At 46.3% G+C, this 22,707-nt stretch overlaps 1 protein-coding gene across 1 annotated transcript in view; it reads left to right on the top strand.

Moving 5' to 3' along the window:
* Window positions 1–22,707, top strand: part of HIBADH (3-hydroxyisobutyrate dehydrogenase) — a 564,326-nt gene that overhangs the window by 200,128 nt on the left and 341,491 nt on the right. The window contains exon 3 of the mRNA XM_086941695.1: window positions 18,754–18,863. Within this exon, the coding sequence (XP_086797821.1) occupies window positions 18,754–18,863 (110 nt within the window). The remainder of the gene's footprint in view (window positions 1–18,753; window positions 18,864–22,707) is intronic.

The raw sequence follows: 22,707 nt of genomic DNA, 5'->3' as shown, positions 1-22,707 counted from the left end.
GTTGAGGTCACTTCCAACAAGCAAAAGGGGCTCTGTGATCCACGCTCTAGCTTTCCCACCCTCATGGTCTGTAGGCCTGGCAGTAAGTACTATAATGAAAGTTACAGGGTCTCTCCACTCCATCACCCACTATCACCACAACCTGTTGACCCATAAATCAACATAACTGGGTAACCTGTAACAGGAGGGATTTATGGACAAAGAGCCTCACCCCCTTGGATCCTTTTGACAATCCAACCTGCATGCACCAGTAGGTTGTACCTCCCATGGTGTAGGACCCTGCAGTTGTTACCCCCAAGATAGTTTTCCTGTAGCAGAATAATATCTAGGTTATATCGCTAAGTATTTCCACATAATCCCCCTCCTAAATGAGCTACCCAGGGCATTAACATTTCAGGAGAGTATCTTATGGGTCGTTCCAGGGATTGCACAATGAGGGTTATGCTCTGCCTGTTAGGTGTGTCACAGTGGCATGTCTATACTTGGATTGCCAATCAGAACACTGCATTGGCTTCCAATCTGGGAGGGTGTGGCATTCAAAGCACTCTGTGTTTGTCACCATATCCTACAAAGGAAAGGACCCACTTACCTTCACAACCTGCTCATGCCGTACCACCGGACCCGTCAACTGAGATCTAGCGGGACAGGGATGGTGCTGGCGCCTAAGTTCAGTAAAGTAAGAATGTGAGGACATTCCTTTCATGTCTTGGCAGCTCAAAAATGGAACGGACTTCCTCTGGAGCTTCGGCTGGAGGAGTCGGAGCTCAAGTTCCGCCAAGAGCTGAAAACATTCCTGTTTCCTAAAGATTAGGGCCAGGTTTTGTTCTGTTAGGTTCGAGTGAGCAGAATTAGCAGCTGAGTGGCTTAATGTGGCAGTCCATAGCGCGGGGACACACTAGTACAGTGTAACCAGGAGCTTTACAAGCATAATAATAATAATAGAATGCCTCCAACCGCCCTCCACCCACCAACAACCTCATGCCGCGGATCTAAAACTACCTTCCACCACAATGCTCAAGGCGTCTGTCGCCCCGAACAATATTGCTGGTAAATCATTTCAAGCAATAAACCAAGTCTTGCATGTAGATCCTGGCTGGTTAGGGGTGAAACCCCGAAACCGGTCCTAGAATACTTGTTTCCAGTCCAGAGAGGACCTGGCTTGGCAGTTCGGGCTGGATTGTTCCCATTGGGTGCAGGGTCAAGACTGATTTACATATGGCTGAGTTCAAACTGGAATGGCATGCAGAGCAAAAAAAGATGGATTTAGGCCCAGATCTCTGTACTGGGGTGAATGTATGACATAATTCTGAATTCTGTCCATCAATTGTTCCTTTTGCATTTGCATGTACAAACAGCAGAAGGGGTCCGTGGCCCTGTGGAGAATATGTGGATCACGGACTATGCAGCTATCCCAGCCACAGTCTTCCCAGAGTCCACCTTAGCAGTACACACTGAGGGGGCCCACGGCGATCTCCTGAATACTCAGCCAATGATTACTACTGTCATCGGAGTGATGACTGGTAGAACCATCTCCTCTAGGTCTTCCTTTGAGGCCTCAGAGTCGCCCGCTGTGTACTCTGAATCTGCTGCTAATGCTGCCCACCTGTTCTCACAGTTCTAAGTTCGGCATTGCATTTCCGCCACAACCTTGGCCCTCTCAGTCTTTGCCTGATCTGTATTCTGGGCTGCCCGCGACCGCCTGTGGGTTCTACATTTCGGTTTTTGTCTCTGCCACTCTGAAGGCCGGTCTCTCTCTCCCTCTCTCACATCGAGTGAGTGGGTCTCACCTCTAGTCAGCTCCACACCCTTTCCTTCGCCAAGGACCCTTAGTTTCGCTGGGAAAAAACTGCTTTTATTTGATTCAGTTTCTGCAGCTGGCGTTTAACTGCTATCAAGATTTCTTTTTGATGCTGAACTGTGATGGTGTAGTTAAGGTATATGCTCACTATTCCACCATCCAATTCCCAGGGGCCGTGAGTGCGTGCCACTTACAGAATATGGTCCGATAGTTCAACAGTCTGGTCACTATCGGCCTGGTAGCCTATGTGCCCTCTCCACTGTAAACATTGTTGAGGCCCAGCTCAGTATGTAGCCCAGTATGGTCGACAGCAGCCATCCCTCTAAAAACAGCTTCCAACTAGGGCACTCCAAATGCTTTGGGACCACCACCATCGGCACATTCTTACACCGGGATATTCCTCGGTATCCTCCACCCTCTCCAACTGTTCGATGGTCATCTGCATGGTGCAAATCTTTTTATCACTGTCCATGATCGTGGACTCTAGCGGGACCTCGTGGATTTAGTCTATTCCACCCTGTTTACCAATTTCTTATGATCACTCTGCAGGAGCCCCAGGTTGCGTGCCACTGCATCAATCTTGGATTCCAGTGTTGCTTTATTATCCAATATAGATGGCAAAATTACCACTGTGGGGGCTGCTAGACCCTGGTCATTCCCTACTTATCCTTGATTGCGCAGCTTCTTTCTTTGACAGGAGGTGGGGAGTCTTTATCTCTTTAGCTGGCCCAATCTTCAGGGTCTTAGGCTGCACCATTTCCTTGCCTGCTGAAATCCTTGCAGTTGTCACGCCATGTGCTGCAGGACCTGTCTGCTGCCCCCCCCAGCACCCGGGCTAACTTCCACTCTGCCTCCCCAAGGGTCTCATCCGGCTCCTCTAGAGGGCATCCTCTTCACCAGGGCCACCTTACTCTGGGCATGACACTGAACCACCAGGCCCCACCCCTCCTCCCTGGGGATCAGGCCCCATGTGACCAGCTACCTAGCCCCCCACACCCCTATCCAAGCAGAAGGAAGGCTTTCCTCAAGCGGAGAGGCACAACTACTCCGCAGGCACAAGCACCCCCTGCTCAGCATCTGTTATGCCGCGACCTCTGCTGCTGCTCTTCCCGTGTCAACAGCTTCTCCCAGGGCCCCTGCCTTGGATCCCTTGCCTTGAGACACCGGATGTTGTCAGCCCATGGGGTGCCTCTCCGCCACACATCCTCCCTCTTGTGGTGCTGGTTGTGGGACCTCTGTGGGACCAGGTCTCAGAGCAATGGGCTCATGTGTCCAACTCAATCGGCATTAGGCCACGTCCCTTCAAAATATATATTTGTTGTTTTATTTCAGATTGACCTTTGGAGGTTTCAGGGAAGATGTTTGTATATGCTACAACCTATAGTAAAGCACGTCTTGAATCGTCTGCGAGGGACCAACATTGAATGGGACTCTAGTGAGGGTGTCATAATTGAAACATATCCCGAGAGCGAACTTTTATAAAAAATAATTTTCCCCGCAGCCTGCCTGTTATAGTGCCACATAGAATTTGAATTTTGGCAGGCAATTATTGAAATTCTGGACTGGTGTAATTAATTGATGCAAATACAACAGTGTTTTGTCTTTGTTTTTGATTCTAATATGTTTTTGTAAAATGTTTTTCATACAATTGTGATTCGCACAATATACTGAATGAAATGTGTATTCCTCCTATGCATCAAGAGTAATGAACAGTTGTTTGAAATGAAGTTGAATCAATACAAATATGAAAGTAAAGTACAATTATTTTTTGGTTGGATTTCGAATCTGCAGTATTAATTAGCAGTACTGAAATTGGTGGCCTGGTACCCCTTGTTTGAAAAAATGTATTCGACGTCCTGCCAGGCTCCCAGAATGGACGAAACCCCTTTTGTTTAAACTATAGTAAAAGCACAGCATTTTCTGAGTAGCTCCAACATATGGCTTGGATGCATGTACTGGCAACAGGAAGTGAATTATGTCACGGTCACAATATGTGTAGCAAATCACAGAATGAAGTTCTGTTCTGATCGGAAAGAACATCAGACTATACATTGACAACCATTCCTCCTTTTATAGAAAGAGTGTTTTCTCTGCATCTGAGGTGGGTCTTACTACTTAGGTGGCTGCTTCTGGTTACGCCAACCCCATTGCAATCTTCGGATTGCAGCCACAAATAAAGATTATCAATTCTAGATAGGTAGGCTACAGGTGATCAGCAATTGCTTTATTATTTCTGAATTGGCAGAGGAAAGTGACAGCCCGTAACACATGGTAAACATCATTTACCATGCATGCCATACAATGCATGCCATTTAAACGCAGTCATTACAACGACCGCGTTGTTACATCGCATACTATTATAATGCAAGTTAAAACAACGACTTGCTGTAAGGGGCAGAAGGTGTTTGATTTAAAATCAAACCCCTTCCCTACTGTTGCACAGACAGGAGTTGGAATAGTAAATTGTACTATTCCAAAATCCAACGCCCCACTACAGCAAGTTGTTGTAATGACTTGCTTTGTAATGGTATGTGATGTAACAAAGTAGTCTTTGTAATGATTGCATTATAATGGCATGCGTTGTAAATGCATGCAATGTAATGTGGCCTATTTGTAACACATACATGCTTTCTTATGAACTTCCACTTGTTATCGTGTATATATGTTTTATATGAACCATGACGAACACTGGTTTACAAGTGGCGTCTTCTGGGTCTGTCTGTTCAGCTTCAGTGAACATGTAGGAAAAAAATGGTCTGTGGATTATGGTGTATATTCAATGAATCAATTTAGTGCTCCAATTAGGTAATTTAAAATTTAGTTAACATAAGTTAAACAAGCATTGGCAAACCAATAGATATGACATGGTGGCTGTTCCTTTGACTTTCCCAATGTTTGTTTTGTTGTGTAATGCCTTTTGTAAACATTTATAAAAATCCTAAAAGGCAACAGTCTTTTGGTTCCAAAAGCATTCCTTTCATAGTACTCCTGGCACTGAAGAGAACTACTTTGAGTGTGGATGTCCTCCTCGTGAAGGGGGTTGGAATTCTTCACTCCCAGTGCAATTTTCTGAAGTGGGCTGACCAAGTATGCTCTACTGGGTAGAAGAAAAATGTGAATGACTCAACAGGCCACTGGATAAAGATGGCTGGCTGAAAGTCACTTTTAGTAAGTATATTATGCATATAATTTCAGCCAAATCAAAAGGTGTTGGCTAACACCAGACCTAAAAAGGTATTCTGAAGTCCAAATCAGTAAATACTCAATGATTCAGTGTGATTAGGGCTAACCAATATCTTCCCTCACCTGAATAGTCGAAGACCTCGTCGACACCAGCACCACCAGTTCCATCGTCGTCGACAAAGACCTCGTCAACGACATCGACGACAAGCTTGTCGACAGGACCGTCGACGTGCATTTTTCGTTGGCGACTGCAACCACCGTCACAGTGGCAACCGCTACAACCGCTGTCTCTTCCCAAAAATGACGACCAGTGCCACTGGTTTTGAGCCCTTTGCAGCCTTCCGCACGGCTGCCTGCTCAACTGTTTGCATCCGCAGATGAGGAGGCCTCCGACGGATCGGATGCAGATGACAACTTTCAGCCTGCACATAGCCCGTCGGAACTACATATAAAATGCCAGGACTATGATGATGATGATGATGATGATCTAGAGTCTCCTGTCTCCATTGCTGATAATGATGATGGCGTTCAAGGAGTTCCTATGGCTCAGTTGCCAATTTCATTAATATCAAACCTGCAATATATGCTGGAAGACTATAATTGTCGCTTTCCACCCTCTACGCAGGCCTCTCCACTGCCAACATCGACACCAGTATCAGTTCTGATTGCACCGGTTCAGTCTCCAGTTCCTCAGGACACTGATGAGGATGATCATAATATGGACCAGGATTATGACGCTGTTCTCATAGATTGGGACAATTATCAAGCTCATACTCCGTCCCCTTCTCCCGAATCCCCTCTGGCATCTCCTACAGTGGATATAGGAGGGTTCCACCTCTTAATGGAAAGGGCGGCAAAACGTTTTCACTTGCCTTTGGTCACCAGGCAAGAGGATTGCTTCCTCTACAATTTCAAGAATCAACCTTTGAAACAAGTACACGCCATCCCAATTATAGACTTTATTTGTCAAGAAGGTCTAAAACTTATGCAGCACCCCAATTCAGTTCCGGCTGTATTGCTACGCCTCGACAAAAAATATAGGGCGCCTGACAATTCACCTGCCTGCCTCGTTTCCCAACCAAAGCCGGACTCTGTCATTACGTAGGCTGCACAAAAGAGATCTTGTAATCCAGCTTCTCCGTTAACATCCCCGCCTGACCAAGAGGGGCGATGCCTGGATACCATCGGGAAAAGGTTTTCCACCATATCTGCGACTACAGTACGGGCAGCAAATTCCTTGGCCAGCCTGGGACGGTATGACCGACAGATGTAGTCAAAGTTGTCTGCTTTTCTTGACCTTATTCCTGAATCATTCAAGGCTGAAGCCATGAAGATCCTACAGGAGGGCGAAAAAATTTCATCTGAATTTATACACTGCGCAATTGACATTTCCTCTATAGGATTCAGACAGCTGGCAGGAGCTGCAGTCTTGAGGAGGCAGGGCTGGCTGAAGGCCACATCCTTTCATCCTGAGGTTCAGGCCAGAGTACTTGACATGCCTTTTGATGGGGAATCCCTCTTCGGCAAACATGTGGATGACGCCTTGGAGTCCATCAAGAAGGATATGGACACTGCCCGTGCCTTAGGATCACTCCAATATCGGAAACGTCCATTTCGTGGAGCACACGGTTGAGGCTCCTCATCCTCCTTTCGGGGCTCTTCCTCTCAATACCGCTCCTATAACGACAACAGACAGCGTTACTCGAACCAGAATCAGCCAAGACAAACTGATTCTAGACAGTACAGGAGAAAATCTGCATACGGGGAGGCAATTCTTCTAAAAAGCAATGACTTTTTAAACTCAAGTCTCATCCTACTGCGAAGACTGGAGGCCGAATCTCTCAATACTCCTTCAATTGGTCAATAATAAAGTCAGATCGTTGGGTCTTGGACGTAGTTTCAAAGGGTCACTCACTAGAATTTGTCAAGTTTCCTCCCAACCGCCCTCCGAAAGGTTCCCCTCCGGCACATTTGAAGGAACTGTTTGCACATAATACTGTTATGATCCAAAAAGGAGCAGTCAAAGTGGTTCCCCGATCACAACAGGGGACAGGTTTTTATTCCCGATTTTTTTTCTTATCCGAAAGAAATCAGTAGAGTGGCGCCCGATATTGGACCTAAGAGCACTCAACAAATACATCAAGTCTCAGATCTTTCGCATGCTCACTCTGACAGAAATCTTGCAGTTCCTAAATCCCAGAGAGTTCCTCTCTACAATCGACCTCCAAGACGCATATTTTCATGTGCCAATACACCAGAGACACAGAAAATACCTTCGCTTCAAAGTAGGCTCAAAGCACTTTCAATTCAAGGTCTTACCTTTCGGCCTTCGTTCTGCTCCACGAGTATTTACAAAGATCATATCCCCGGTTGCAGCTTATCTACACCTGCAAGGCATACAAATTTACCCCTACTTAGACAACTGCCTGATGAAGGCTCCAACCTTTCTCGCAGCAAGACAACTCACAAAAAACCTGCCTGTCAGTCTTCAAGAACCTAGGTCTTTCAATCAATCACGAAAAATTGCAAGTCCTTCCACAACAGAAAAAGGTTTTTCTGGGAGCATTGATAGACACAAAACTGGCAAAGGCGGTTGTTTCAATGGAACTCCAAGTACGCATCTCCAAATTGGTGGATCTTCTACGATCAAAAAGGTTGTTTTCAGTTCGAACATTGAAATCCTTTATGGGCATGACCTCATCTTGTTTTCTGTTGATACCAAACTGCAGGTTGCATATGAGAGTAATTCAGGAAGAATTAGACAAACAATGGCGACACGTCTCAGGCTTGTTCAACGACATAATCTCATTGACGCCTCGGATACAAGTAGCATTGGACTGGTGGGCTCACCGTCCCAATGTCGCCACAGGACTCTCTCTTCAAGAGACAGCTCCCACACTTACCCTTACCACAGACGCCTCCTTGGAGGATTGGGGCGACACCTCCAAGGACTGCCAATCAACAGCAAATGGACTGTGGTTCAACGCAAGTGGCACATCAACCGTCTAGAGCTCTTGGCCATTTTCCTCGCTCTAAAGTCCTTCTGTCTCCTAGTGGAAAGAAAGTCAGTATTAGTGCGCACAGACAACACCACCAGTATGCACTACATAAACAAGCAAGGAGGTATGAGATCACGGCTGCTCTCCAAGCAGGCACAGCAAATCTGGGAATGGGCAATAAAACATCGAGTCCAGTTGACTGCAGTTCACGTACCAGGCATCTCCAATGCCCTTGCAGACTCTCCCAGCAGAACTGCCACCAGAGGAAACCACGAGTGGGAGCTACACTAGCCAACTCTAGAGTATGTCTTTCGCCTGTGGGGCCAGCCTGACCTGGATATTTTTGCGACTCGACTCAATCGCAAATGCCTACACTATGCAAGCTCGCATCCCCACAAAGGGTCGAGCTGGAATGCATTTTTGATCAATTGGTCGAGAAAATTTGCATACGCTTTTCCGCCGATTCCTCTCCTGCCTGGCCTCCTGCACAAGATGACATCAAAGCCATGTCACATCCTGCTAATTGCGCCCAGGTGGCTGCGTCGACCATGGTTCACAGACCTTCTCCTCTCTCAGTGCCCACCAATAACTCTTTGTCCACTGCCTCAACTTCTCACCATGAATCACGGACGGATTTGCCATCCAGACCCAGCGTCTCTCCAGCTCACCGCTTGGAACCTGAGCACCTTGAGTTTGCCCATTTAACTCACGCCCGATTGTAGGGAGGTCCTAGCTCACGCACGAGCTCCTTCCACCATCAAGACATATAAATTAAAATGGAAGCGCTTTTGTATTTGGTGCGACTCAGTAGCCATTGACCCTATGCTCGCTACCCCAGAGCAAATCCTACCTTTCTTCCTCCTCCTGGAGAGATCTGGTCTTTCTCATTCCACTCTGAAGGTCTTCCTGGCTGCGATTTCTCGCTTCCGAGGCGATGGTTCCACATCTCTATACTCCTCTCGGATCATTCGTCAGTTCTTTAAAGGCTTATTCAGGATGTATTCAGGATGTTTCCGCCCATCCGAGGTCCTCCGCCGTCATGGCGCCTGAATCTCGTATTGGCCCAGCTTCTCAAGCCTCCATTTCAACCAATCCACTCAGCGGATTTGAAATTCCTTACTTGGAAGGTTTCCCTCCTACTCGCACTTACGTCATCTCTGCGAGTGAGTGACATACAAGCATTTACCATTCAGCCCCCTTTTCTACAGTTTTCAAAGGACGCTACGTACAAACCCAAATTTTATACCCAAGGTTCCTTCGGACTTCCGCCTTAATGAACCTGTGATACTTAAAACTTTCTTCTCTAACCCTCAGTCTCCTGCTGAGCTTACTCTTCATTTGCTTGACCTGAAGCGATGCCTTAAGTTCTATATCCAACGTACTGCAGCATTTCGAAAGTCAGACCAACTCTTTGTGGCATATGGGCGGACGCGCAAGGAATATCCGGGCACCAAGCAGACCATCACCCGCTGGATTTCTTCGGCCATTTCCTACTGCCATCAACGGGCTGGCAAGCCTCTTTCTGCTCCTGTGAGAGCACATTCGACTAGAGCAGTAGCATCCTCTACTGCCCTGTTTGCTGGAGTGCCCCTGCATCAGATCTGCAGGGCGGCAACGTGGTCCAGCACGCACAAATTCACGAGGCACTACTGTCTGGAGACAGCTACCGCTGCGGACACTGCTGTGGGTCAAGTGCTGCTACGAAATCTCTTCAAATGAAGGCGAGCCTCTGTTGCTTCCCGCCTCCTGTCATAAAAGTTTTTCTTATGTATATATATGTATATATATATTTACGTGTTATAACAATATGTTGCTATATGATTGCATTTTCAGGAGTTACCTTTTATGATACTTATGGTTATTGCTTACTGCTTTCTCTTCTTATTCAAGCACGTGAATCTATGAAAGACACCCTAATACTGGAGAAGAACAAAAGTTACTTACCTGTATACTGTGGTTCTCCAGTGTTGGTGTCTTTCATAGATTCACATGCGACCCACCCTTCCTCCCCTCAGAGGCTCTCTTCTCCTCATGCACTATATGGTCACCCTTGTGCTACGAAAATCTGAGAGCCTGAGCTTCTGAGGAGAAGGTTCTAGAGGGTGCAACAGCCTGATTGGCTGGAATATGGACCAAATAATGACAATGATATGTTAGTAAAGTGATACTCCCTTATGCTTTCTATGAGTCAATGCTGTTCTATAGTACTTTGAAGTTTTATGAAAAGTCTTCTATCTTTATATATATTTTTATTTATATATTTACATATGTATATGTACTTTATGTATATAGGTTTCTTTACCAGTATTTTATGTACCGTGGGACTCCCACTTCGACGACTGGGAATTATTCAAGCATGTGAATCTATGAAAAGACACCAACACTGGAGAACCACAGTTTACAGGTAAGTAACTTTTGTTCATATTTAGCATCATCAGCACACCACTCGAGCGGGTAATCATTTGTAAATGGAATGACTGAGTTGGTCAAAGGGAAAATGTGAGATTTGGACCAGTTTATGTGTATCCCGGATAGGCCTCCGAATCTGACAAACTCTCACAGCAGTGTATTAAGATTATGTTGGGGATCTTTAATATAGAGGGTCATATCGTCCGCATATAAGGAGACGAGTATCGGGTGAAGAAGACAGCGCAGGCCCATGTGGTTGTGATGTTGCCTGACTCTCGCTGCAAGGGGCTCCATAATCAGGGTGAACAATGGGGGGAGAGTGGACCCCCCTGACGCGTACCGCGGGAGAGTGGGAGGGATGGTGAGGTGTGTCCATTAATCAAAACGCTCGCAGTGGGAGAGGTATACAAAAGCTTAATCCATGTGAGGAATCCAATGGGGAGGCCCATACACTGTAAAACAGTAAATGGGTAGTCCCACTCCACTGAATCAAAAGCCTTTGAGGCATCGAGAAACACAGCTACCAATTGTTATTTTGGGTCTACGGCTTGTTAAATGGAAAACAGGGTCCTAAGGTTGTGGGATGTGGCTCTCCCTGGTATAAACCCAGCCTGGTCGGGGAGGACTAGTTTTTCCATAAGTAGACTGAGCAGGTTGGCCAATAATTTAGCCAGAATTTCTCAGTGTTTATAAGTGAGAGGGGGCTATAGGACTCTCAGCGATCTGCAGGTTTGCCAGGTTTTAATAAAGACGTGATGAGTGCATCTCTCATTGTGCCAGGTAGGGTGAGTGTCTCATGAGCCTAGAAGAATACCTCCTTAAGCACTGGGATCAACTGATCCATGTACATTTTTTAAAAGTCAATAGGTAGCCCATCCGAGCCGGGCGCCTTCCCGGATGTCATTTGCATTATGGCTTCCCGATACTCATCGTCCTTAAACGGGGCCGCCAGGAACTCGCGTTTTGAATCTCCCAGCCAACCAATGGTTATGTCACAAAAGTAAGGAGGGAAGTCTGGGGGGGTCGTTCGGTGCGAGCCGTAAAGTTCTGAGTAGTATGTAGTGAAGATATTGAGGATGTCTAAGCTGTCTCTGTAACGCGCACCACTATCGTCCAGCACGTCCAAGATGTGGTTTGAGAAGCAGGATATTTTAATAGTGCTCGCAAGTGCCCGACCAGGCCTCTCGCCTTCGCCATAGCGGTGGGCAGTATAATATTTACCTCTGAATTTCACCTCATGGTTCGCAGTGTTGGTATACTCCTTTAAAAGCTCACGGAGGGCAGCACGCTTATCTCCAGAGCTGGTCGCCCACATGTCCACCTCTAGCCGTTTAATTTCGAGTTCAAGGCGTTTCAGATCTCTCCTAAGGTCGCGGATTACCCCAAACCTCTTGTACATACAGGCACCTCTAATTGTAACTTTAAAGGCTTCCCAGAGCAAGCCAACACTGTCAACAAAGCCTTTGTTCCTGAGAAAGAAGTCTTCTATTTCTTCCCCCAATTCAGTTTTGAACACAGTGTCCAGAAGAGACTCTGGGACAAGCCGCTAGCAGCGCGGTACAGCCACAGAATCAGGCGATAGTAATTCAAGGCACACTGGAGTGTGGTCAGAGTAGGTACGTGCCATATGAGTGGCAATTTTGTTCCAGGGGACGACACCCGGGAACACAACCAATAATCTAATCTCGACCAGGCAGCATGCCGAGCTGTATAAAAAGTACCTTTTGTGATGGTGGGGTGTACATGTCGCCAAGCATTGACAAGACCGTTGTCCACGCGCAACCCCGGGAGGACTTCACGTGCTCTTGTGTAGTGATGTGGAAGAGGGTTAGAGCGGTCCATAGAAGGAACAAGCATTGGAAATGCAATAGGGCTCGCATTAGGAAAGTTTGAGCTATTGGTTTTATAAATGACATTTTTTTTATTTATGTGTTATTTTTTAAAATAGCTAAATTAATAGCTTTGTCATTTACAATGCCAATAGTTATAACTTTCGCAAATGTGACACCTATAGTATTTGTAATGCAACATGTTTTGTATTTACGTGACTTAGATGTATTGATATTACAAATAACAATGGCTTTTAAATTTTTTAAATAATTAATACTTAAATAATTTATTTAAGTTGTAATGGCAATAGCTGCGCAATTTTGTCACTGTTCTATGAACGAGGGTTGAGAAGCTCATTCGGAAAACACGACAGCCTGCCTTTCAGTGGAAAAAGGATCAATTTGGACATGCTAAATATGTAACCATATAGTTTTAATTTCGGTTCCTTTGGAAAGAGCAAACGTGGTGCAAGAACAGCGAAAGTCTACAAAAAGCAGTTTTCAAAGTTAATTGCTAGGCCTAACGTGTCATTTCCTATTTAGCAGTATTCTAATCACCAAATAAAATAACTGAAAATATTTAACAAAAACACCCATTGCAGAGCGCAGTTGGTGAGAGTACAAAAGGGCACCGCGGTTGTAGTAAGATGCGGGGGGAGGGGCAGCACGGATCGGGTCGGTCTGATGACAATCAGAGGATGCTGGCACATCATCCCTCTACAGTGCAGCTGCCAAAGAAGAGTTGAAAGGAGGTCACTCCAGCAGGATGCTGCAGACCGCCTCGGGCGGAGTTAGATTAAACAGACCTCGAGGGAACCTCTGGAACCCAACAGAAATGCCATTTATAATTTCAAGCACTTATTTTGGAGAGGCATTAGAGCATAATTCTAGGCACTAAAATAGGCCACTACTTCCCTTAATTTGGTTCGAGATTTGCATCAAAGTTTTCTGTCCCCACAGAACTTCTGAGGCCTGGTGGTTCTGCAGGCAGGCACACCTTTTTTTAGATCTGGTTTTATTTTTTGTTTAATTAAAGCTTGTGCGTTTATTTAGGTTAATTTTGTCGTCGCTGGAAACAAACAGTAGTCTAATTAATTTACTTCCTTCTAAAAAGAACTGAAAGGAATGACAGGTAGTACGGCCTTCATGGCACACATGAACAGAGCAGATCAGATGCCGTCTGGCAAACACAAACGCACATCAAAAGCTGAAAAAGACAGATCAAAGGCCAAGAGGCTATCAAAGACTTCAGAAATCAGCAGCGCATGTTAGAGGTTTTTTAAAAAATCACAAAAAAGCAAGCATCAACATAATGTGAGGTATAAATGGAGCCAACAAAAAAAGTCCTGCATACAGCTCCTCTCAAAAACTCCTGCAACAAAACACTATTTACAGGAGCTTGCAACAAACGAGCGAAGAACAGAAGGAAAAAAATAGAACCACACAATTTACTCAAACTATTTTTTTAATACAGAAGAAACCATAAATCACAAACATAAATAACAAATTGTGTTCGCTTCATGAACCGACTCAAAATTATACCGAGTCATGCGTTTGCTGATTCATCGCAGCTGCATTCAGTATTTGTCCAAATCTTTTATCTTAATGTTTTCTTTGGTTTTACATGAGGCACTTCATTACAAAACAAGTATGTTCGATATAAAAACAAAGCAGACAACAAATGCAGTATGCAAACAGCGTAGGGTAAGCAACAAAAGTAGGACTTAGGAACAGTAACTTAGCAATGGATCAGACAATGGCAAAATAGCGAAAATATTTACCAATTTAAGACTATGGAAAATTAAATAAATGCCTAATGCCAACATGTACAACAAACACATGGTTTACAATGCTCAGAACAAATGACAAGCATGGGGAAAACGGGAAACCCCTTGACAAGAAAATTACATCCTTTATGGTGCCACGATTTCTTTTCTTTAAAAAAAAAACACACACAAACTCAACAGGTCACGAGTGACCAAATCCGTGATAGCGTAGTTTCTTCTGAAACGTTTTTCCAATTGCAGGCATGGATCATCTGAAAGTTCTGAAATAAAAGTGCCTTAAAACAGATTCCAAATGCGTAAACAAAGCCCAAAGGATATACAGCCGGCCGTGAATAATTAGGGAATAACAACTGCGCTGGGAGGAGAAATGCAGAGCGCACGCTGACAAGCTTGTGGGAGGGAGGCTGGTCTGCCTTTGATGTGGTAATGCGAGGCAGGCAGGCAGGCGGCTGGTGGCATTGTGCACGCGTTTTTTAGGGCTTGCGCTTGCGCAATGACCTAAAAAGCACATGCACTGCGTGGAATCGCCAGTGGAATTGTGCTTGGTTAAACGCTGTTTAAGCCCCTATAGAGCTTCGCCAGCTATGCGCATGCGCACAGCAGGCGAGCCCTAGAAAGGACTGTGTTGAGATCTCCTCCCCATATAACATGTGTGGAACATATTCTAAGCACATGCACCCAGATGGTCATGAAGTAGTCCGGATCATCTGTATTAAGGCTGTAACTACACACAAGAGTGACAGATTGTGTGGCAAAAGTGCCCCAGCTACGGCCGGAAGAGTCAATGTACGTACCTCCCAATTTGAACGATGTGTTTTTCTTTATTAAAATAAACGTGCCTCGTGAGTACGAAGAGTAGGAGGAAAAGGATCGCACACAGGCCAAACGGGAGCCAAAACATGAAGGTCGTGCAGGATCAAGGTGTGTCTCCTGGAGCATAGCAATTTGTATGTGGTGTCTGTCCAAATAAGACCGTATCTGCTGGCGTTTGCGCAGATCATGGAGGCCCCTAACATTCCATGTGAGTAAATTGATTGCACAGGGGGGTCTATCTGTGTTGCAGGTGCAGGGAAGATGTTGTTTTACAATAATATTGACGATGCAATACATCAGAAGACTCAAACGTGTAATAGCGTGGCTGAGGAGCATTGTGACTCAAGTGTATATGTGAGTGGTGTAACCAGCATCTGTCCCAGTCTGACCCTGTGAATAAACATAACGTAGGTGCATTGTCTCCAGTAGAAATTAAAAGCCCCCAACCCCCCCCACGCACATCGGCACCCCAATCGTGCCGGGATACTACTTCCCACCCTATTTCCCAATTAGAAAAACAGGCCAGTCCATTCTAACAGGACTAGGCTTCTGTAGCAAGAAATGTATAAGCCAATACAGTGTAACAGGGATAATTTGCAATGGGGGATTTCCCATGTAAGGGGCACCAGATGGCAGTCATCCCTTCCCACGGCTAGCCTCCAAACAGCTGCGGTGCAGTCCCTAGGTTACAACCCATGCAGGGGAGGAAGCAGCCTAAGGGAGAAGGGTGCTTGGCACAGTGTCAAGGTTCTACTCCTTAGGAAACAACGTAAGCCAGCAACAGGCAAGTAAAAGAGGAAGAAAAAAAGGGGGGGTAACACATTACAGGATATAGTGAGCGTCACCTATCTGGCACTTATCTCTCTCTGTGTTCGATATGGACATGATGACAAGGTTGTGGCATCAAATTGAAACTGTCCATTGTTTCACATCGGATGTGAGTAGAGGGCGACACTCTACAGCCAGCGTAAGCGGTGGTCTCGAAAGTAGCCATCCCTTATTAGTGAATAACATCAGGCTCCACTGTAGGCTGGACTAGTCGTTGGCCGAAGAGGATGGGCTGGAGCTGTGATCAATACCGGGTGAGCGTCGTGCAATGGTTTTCAGGAAGCCTTCCACTTGCTGCGGGTTGGTGCAGAATACATGCTTGCCATTGTGTTTGATGTGGAGCTTCGCCGGGTATTATAGGGCGTATTCCAGTTGTACTTTGCAGAGTTTCTGTTTTACTGTGAGGAATTTCCGGCGTGCCTCCTGGACCGCAAGCGTAAAGTTGGGGTAGATTGTGAAGGAGTTACCCTTAAAGTGTAGAGGCTTCAGTTCACGGGAGTGCGACGTCGCGATCACGGATATTGAGAAGACGCGCAATGATGTGTCGAGGATACTCTCTAGGGGGCGGTCTCTGACCCAGGGAGCGATGAGCGCGCTCCACTACCAAGTGCGGTGAGAACGAGTCCAGCGCCAAAGGAGCTTTTGAGGAGGCGTTCGACATCGTCCTCCATCCGGCCGGTGTTCGTGCTCTCCGGTATGCCTAAAATACGTACATTGTTACGGCGGCTCCTGGTTTCAATGTCCTCATTCTTGGCCGCGATCTCTTTCAGCAGTTTGTCCATCTGTGTGACCTGTGTTTGCATTTTGGTGGTAATGTCCTCGGTTCTGGAGATGCGTCGTTCTGCCTCCTTTAACTGTCCGTCGTGCTTATCGACTTTTTGCATGAGAAAATCCAAGCGGTTATTCATAGTGTCCATTTTCCCTGATAAGTCCGATAAACTGTGCTGCACTGCAAGGAGTATGGACTTAACGTCGTCTCCAGTGGCTTGCGGCAGGGGTTGCGTTTGTTCCATGTTGGAAGGTGCAGGGTCAGCCGAATTCGATCTTGTCACCGCCTTTTTTTGTGTGTCAAATGTGAGACGTGGTTGGCGACCATCAGGCTTACCCATTGCGTCCCATTGCCCGAGACAGACAGGCCCCTCTGCAATTGGAGGGAGTAGATGCCCCTGGTTAGAGATTACAGCAGGAGAGGAATGTTTGTGGTGCTGTAATGATGTAGGACAGGTTCACAGCGAGAAGGCGTAGGTAGAGCGCTCAGTGGGGAGGGAGGGGGGCAAGAGCCTCAAAGCAGGCCAGCACAGAGTGCAATGGTCGAGGAGCATGGGGAGACTGCCGTTCCAGGCTGCAGGCGCTTATACCCAGGACCGATTTAATTGATATGCAGCTGCAGTCGGTGCATGTAGAGATGTGGTGGAGCGTAGAACAGCCTGGGCACACAACTCCAAGCGGGCTGACAGACTGAGGACAGCACTTCTCTACAGTTCCCAGCGGTCTCCGCAGCGGTGCGTCAGTCAACAGAACAGTGGGACGGTACAGCCGCAGTGAGAAGCGGTCCCAAGACATGCCCAGTATTGGTGTGCAGTCCAAAGAGGCACTTCAAGTAAGTAGGCGTCCAGCAGGGGTAGCACTATAGTTCCCAAGAGTGCACAACAGGGTCACTGCACAGCGGGGGCTCAGAGCTGGTATCTGGGGGCCTCCCGCTGGTCGACCACAAGGCGTTGCTTTGCGTCAGGCCCGAGTCTGCACCGCATCTCCGCAGTCCTTCATGCGGGCAGGCCTCACGCGGCTCGACTCGCAGGTAGGAGGATAGTGCTCCTGTAAGTGCGCAGTAGGGTCCAGTGCTGTCAACTAGTCCACAGAGTCTAGGCATATGCCTCAGGCAAGTAGGCGTCTAGCCATGGGGCGACGCATCAGTGTACAGTCCGCACCGCAACCCTGCTGTCTCAAATGTTAATGTTCATTTATTCCTATTAGGCGCACAGCTATCCTAGGGTTTCCCGGCGCCGCCTGGAAGGTCAAGAAAAAGTAAAAAGACCATATAAGTTTAATAACCAGGTTTTGAGGCCCTTGCGATAGTTAACATAATTAGTTTAATTCCAAAGTGTACATATGCGGGTGGACCTCTTCTCGGCTCAAGTCGCAGGCTGCAGGCGGTAGAATAGTGGTAACGGAAATTAGCAGCTGGGTTCAGCGCCGACGGTGAGGTCCCCCGGAGCCCAAACACGAAGCACAGGTAGGGAGGCGGCCAGCGAGGGGGGTGATGTAATGTTGTCCAGCAGTGGGGGGCAAGGCCGTGGAAAGGTAGGTGCCCCCCGCAGTCCTACCTTCGGATTTTGCAGCTCCTCACTGAAGCCAAGAGTCCGCCCCGCCGATTCCCAGCCTCCCAGGCGGTCGGACCCCATGCAGATATGTTTTTGAATCACCGGGCAGGAGCAGGGAGTGACAGGAGGCCAGTGCGCAGCAGGCAGGTCGAGTCCTCGGTCAGGGCTCAGCGTGGCCCGACTCCATGTGTCTAGCCGCGGGCTCGAGTAGCCACAGTCCTCAGGCAGGCGTCCAGCGGGACCAGCCAGCTCAGCCCCCCCGCAACAGTCAGCCCCCCGCAACAGTCAGCCCCCCAAAACAGTCAGCCCCCCGCTACAGTCAGCCCACCACAGCTGGGTTCACAAAGGCGCTGAAGCACTGATATTTTTTACCACCAAGAGCAGAGACCTCAACGGAGAGCTGGAGCACAAAAACTAACTTCTGTCTGCGGTAGGTAGAAATCAGGATAATTGTCGGATATTGATGCCAAGCTTCCAGAGCCTCACGGGTGTGCGGCCATCTTGGATGTGCGCCACCTAGCGCCCCCTCTTTCTTTGTGCAAACATGTGATCCTAGTTGGATTCCCCCAGGCTCTAAAGAGCAATGAGATCTGTATAAGGAGTACAGCAGAGGCATCCAAACAGGTGGCGGATGGCATAGCTTGTGTAGTTAACTTACTCAAATTGATCTCCAATATTTATTTAGCACTTACCTGAAACTTCCTTCAAATGTATATGAAGATGGTCCTCTTACTATCTATTATGGTAATTGTAGATCTTAAAAATATGTCATTTCTTTTGCTGCAGATTTCAGATTCTCCAGCAGATGTAGCAGAAAAAGCAGACCGGATTATTACTATGCTTCCATCCAGTCCAAATGCAATTGAAGTGTATACAGGGGCAAATGGAATTCTGAAGTAAGTATATACTTTCAAGGTAATAATCTAAGTAGTTTGCTCATCCTTCTAAATTTACTCAAGTTTCCTCTCCCGCAGACTTGTAGTCTGATTTTAGTAACCTGCTTCAGACAGTTATTAACAAAGTCCACTAATAATCCCATTCTTTTTGTGATACATTTTGTTGCTTTTAGTATGATTTAAAATCTGTACTCTGAGTAGATTAAAGGCACCTAGATAATAATTTATTTTAGTGTTGTACTATATGAATAACACAAAAGAACCTGTTAGGTCTGTTCAAACGTTAACTTCAGTGATGCCGGAGGGGAACTAAAGGGCATTCCATGGTATCCGATCATTGAGTCCGGCTGTGTCCGAGGAAAGCTTAAAAATCCATTGTTGTTCCCTCGAAAAGAGATATCTGGACACATTGCTAACATGGGACGGTGTGAAGGGCTTCTCAAGAACCGTCCATTCGAAATCCGATTAACCATGTTGTTTCTCAAGGAAGTGTCTAGTTAGGCGAGTCAAGGATTTCTTACAGCGAATCGAGCTCTTGTGTTCGAGCATACGCACCCGCACCTTACAGGTGGTCATTCTTACATATTGAGCAGAGCACGGACAGGTCAACAAATAAATGAGGTTATCACTATTACAGTTAGTAAAGTGAGTTTGTAACCAGGGCTTATCTGTCCCTATGTTTATTTCAGTAGAGTGTTTAGTTTGCGGGCAAATTGAACAATTTCCACACGGGTGGTGCCCACCTACTGGTGGTAAATCCCATAGGGTACCCAACGGTCTCCTTGGTGTCTCCTTGGGGCGCGTATGTACTAGGCGATCCCTGATGCTATTAGATCTCTTGAAAGCAAATAAAGGTAATGCAATCTTCTCATTACCATGATTCAGGATACGCCAGTGTTTCCTGATGATTTTCTGTAGGCTATTACTTCTTGTGTTGAAAGTACTCACAAGGACTATTCTGTCAGTAGGATTTTTTGGGACCGGTGGTTCTAAAAGCGCCTCACGGTTGTTGTTATAGGCTCGCTTTAGGGAACACTTAATCAAAGGTCGTGGATACTGTCGCTCAGCTAATTGGGAAGACCAGTTCTGTGCATGAGTCTTAAAGTCTTCCACCCTCGAGCAGTTCCTCCGAACTCAAAGGAACTGTCCGTATGGTAAATTATCCCGTAGGGATTTAGGGTGATGACTCCCATATAAAAGTAATGAATTTCTCGCCATTGGCTTCCTGTACAATTCACTGTGCAAACCTGTGGGTGTCACAAAAATCGAGAGATCCAAAAAGGACAACCTCCTTATGGGCCTCAAAAGTGAATCTCAGGAAATGGTTCCTGCTATTCAACCAGAGATGGAACTCACTCACCGATTCAAGGCTCCCTCGTCACACTACCAACACATCATCGTTATAGCGTTTCCACCATATAATCGATGATCGAAATGGGTTGGTAGGTGTGAGTTGGTGTTGTTGCTCGAATTGGTGCACGTACAAATTCGCTAGACTTGGCGCGAAAACGCTGCCCATGCTCGTTCCAGAGGTCTGAAGATATATTTGATCCTCGAAACGAAAAAAGTTATCTTTCATGGCCAGTGTCGCCAGGGCCATGATGAAGGCTATCGGTGTAATAGTTTCACAAATATTGTCCCCGAGCATGGATGTAACGACTTCAAGAGTCTCATCCTGGGGGATGGAAGTATATAGTGACTCGACGTCAAAGGAGACCAATAGGTCTCTCTCCGGGTCGAAATCAATCTCCGGAAGTACCCTCAATACATCCTTAGTATCTTGGAGGTAGATGGGCATCCTCTGTACAATTGGCCTTAGGAAGAAGTCCACAAAAGTGGAGAGGGGGGGGGGGTCTCTGTGGTTTGTGTACCTTGGGAAGAAGGTAAAAATAAGGCATGACCGGAAATTCAGTTATCAAAAAGTACCCCTCATTCTAAGTAATCCATCCCTCCGCTAGGGCTTTTTCCACCAAGCTTTTGATGCGTTTCATTAGATCTTCAGTAGGGTCTTCCTGTAGGGGCTGATAAGCACGCCTATCGTCCAGTTGTCTGAGGCATTCCGATCGATAATCAGAGGTGTCTAAGATGACAATAGAACCACCCTTGTCAGCAGGCTTTATTGTAATTAGCTGGTCATCTGACAAACTTTTCAAAGACTTTAGTTCTAATGCTGACAAGTTTTTAAAGGACTTATCTCGTGTTTTCCATAATTTTGAAACGTCATCATCTACGGCTTGCTCAAAAGCCAAGACCTGTGGCGGTACTGAGTGTGCAGGTGGTAAGAACTTAGATTTCAACTTAAGCCCCGTATTCACTTCATGCGCACCTTCTTGATCATCAGATTTGTTCTTAAAAAAGTAGTGAAGTTTCAGTTTCCTATAGAATTTGTTCAATTCACATTGGAGCGTGAACGGGTCTCCCGTGTTAGTCAATACGAAACCCAACCCTTTGTTGAGTACTGATTCTTCAAGTGGGGTTAGGATCTTGGTGGACAGATTCACTACGAGGAAAGATTGGTTGATGTCCCTGCTTTCTGCTGGTTTTTGGCTGTTTGGCTTTGGGTTCCTGCATTGGGGCCGGTTTGGTCTTCCCACTGGACCCCTGGTTGTTGTGGAGTCCGACGCCTGCCCCTGGTCCTGCGTGTACCAAACCCTAAAAAAGGCTGTGTGCTAAAAGCAAACCCTTGAAAATGTCCCGGTGGAGGTAGATACCCATGTGGTTGTTGAGGTGGGTAACCCCAAGGTGTGGGTGGCCACCATTGTTGGAAATTACTCGGTGGCTGGTTCCCATAAGGGAATCCTCTATTACCTCGCCCACGACCCCTCTGGTGGAATGGTGGTGGGTAGGTGTTGTCTGAATCACTACCATCTGAGCTGGAGCCTGAGTAGTTTGATCCAAACCGTTTCCCATTATTCCTGAATATCGGGGGAGTGTAGTGGTCACTTGTATAGGGATATACTCGCTCATGTTTGAACTTGGACAAATCCTTTTTAAATTTATCCAGTCTTGTCTGTAGAATTATATCTTTAAATTCTGTCATATTTTTATTGGATTCATCCTGTTGTCTCTTAAATAATGCCGGTGTGATTGTAGCCTTGATTGAGGCTTCAAGAATCTGAATCTCTACTAGAATAGTATCTGCTATTCTCTTCGCTGTGCTGATAATCAGAATCAGCCAGTCTCTAGTACACCTCCAAGCTATCAAGGACCAGTCTTTGAGAAAGGCTTTGTCCTGCAAGAACAAGTGTGGTGCATTAGCAGCAATCAGGCCTGGAGGTGTACAACTGGCCCTTAAGTATTCGGCCATATCTATCCCATGTACTATGGTGCGGGTGTATGACTTTTTCAAGACTAGAACCTTTGTACAGTCATCACTTGAAACACTGGTAGTTGTAGTTGCTGCTGCAAGCATGCTAGGCATGCTCTCTAGTATGGACTGATACAGAGTCATCATAGGCTAAGCCACTTATTTCTGCCATGATGTAGATCAGGAATATCAGATAAATAGTAAAAGCTAAGACGAGGGTGTGACCTGTAATGAAGGGGAACCACTCCTGACAAATGAATGTAACTCGAGCTGCAGTTCGGAAGTACCGTAACTGAGAAGACTAGCCCAGACGGGGCAATCACAATTGGAAAATGACAAGACTGTAGGTACAGGTTGTATCGTTCCTACAATTTAATTTTTGTTTCCACTGATTAATTTGGTGTAATTTTGTTAACACATTTTGTCACAGTAGCAATGTTTAAGAGCAGTGGCCCCGATGAAAGCCAAGGGACATTTTGCCCGTTAGGCAGAAACATGTTGGCCCTATTTGTGACAGTCATTTGTTTCATACTGTCG

The sequence above is a fragment of the Lissotriton vulgaris genome, chromosome 10 (genome assembly GCF_964263255.1).
Source record: "Lissotriton vulgaris chromosome 10, aLisVul1.2, whole genome shotgun sequence".
Classification (NCBI taxonomy): Eukaryota; Metazoa; Chordata; class Amphibia; order Caudata; family Salamandridae; genus Lissotriton; species Lissotriton vulgaris.
The sequence above is the reverse complement of the archived record's forward strand: the minus strand, read 5'-3'. Positions and strand labels throughout refer to the sequence as shown.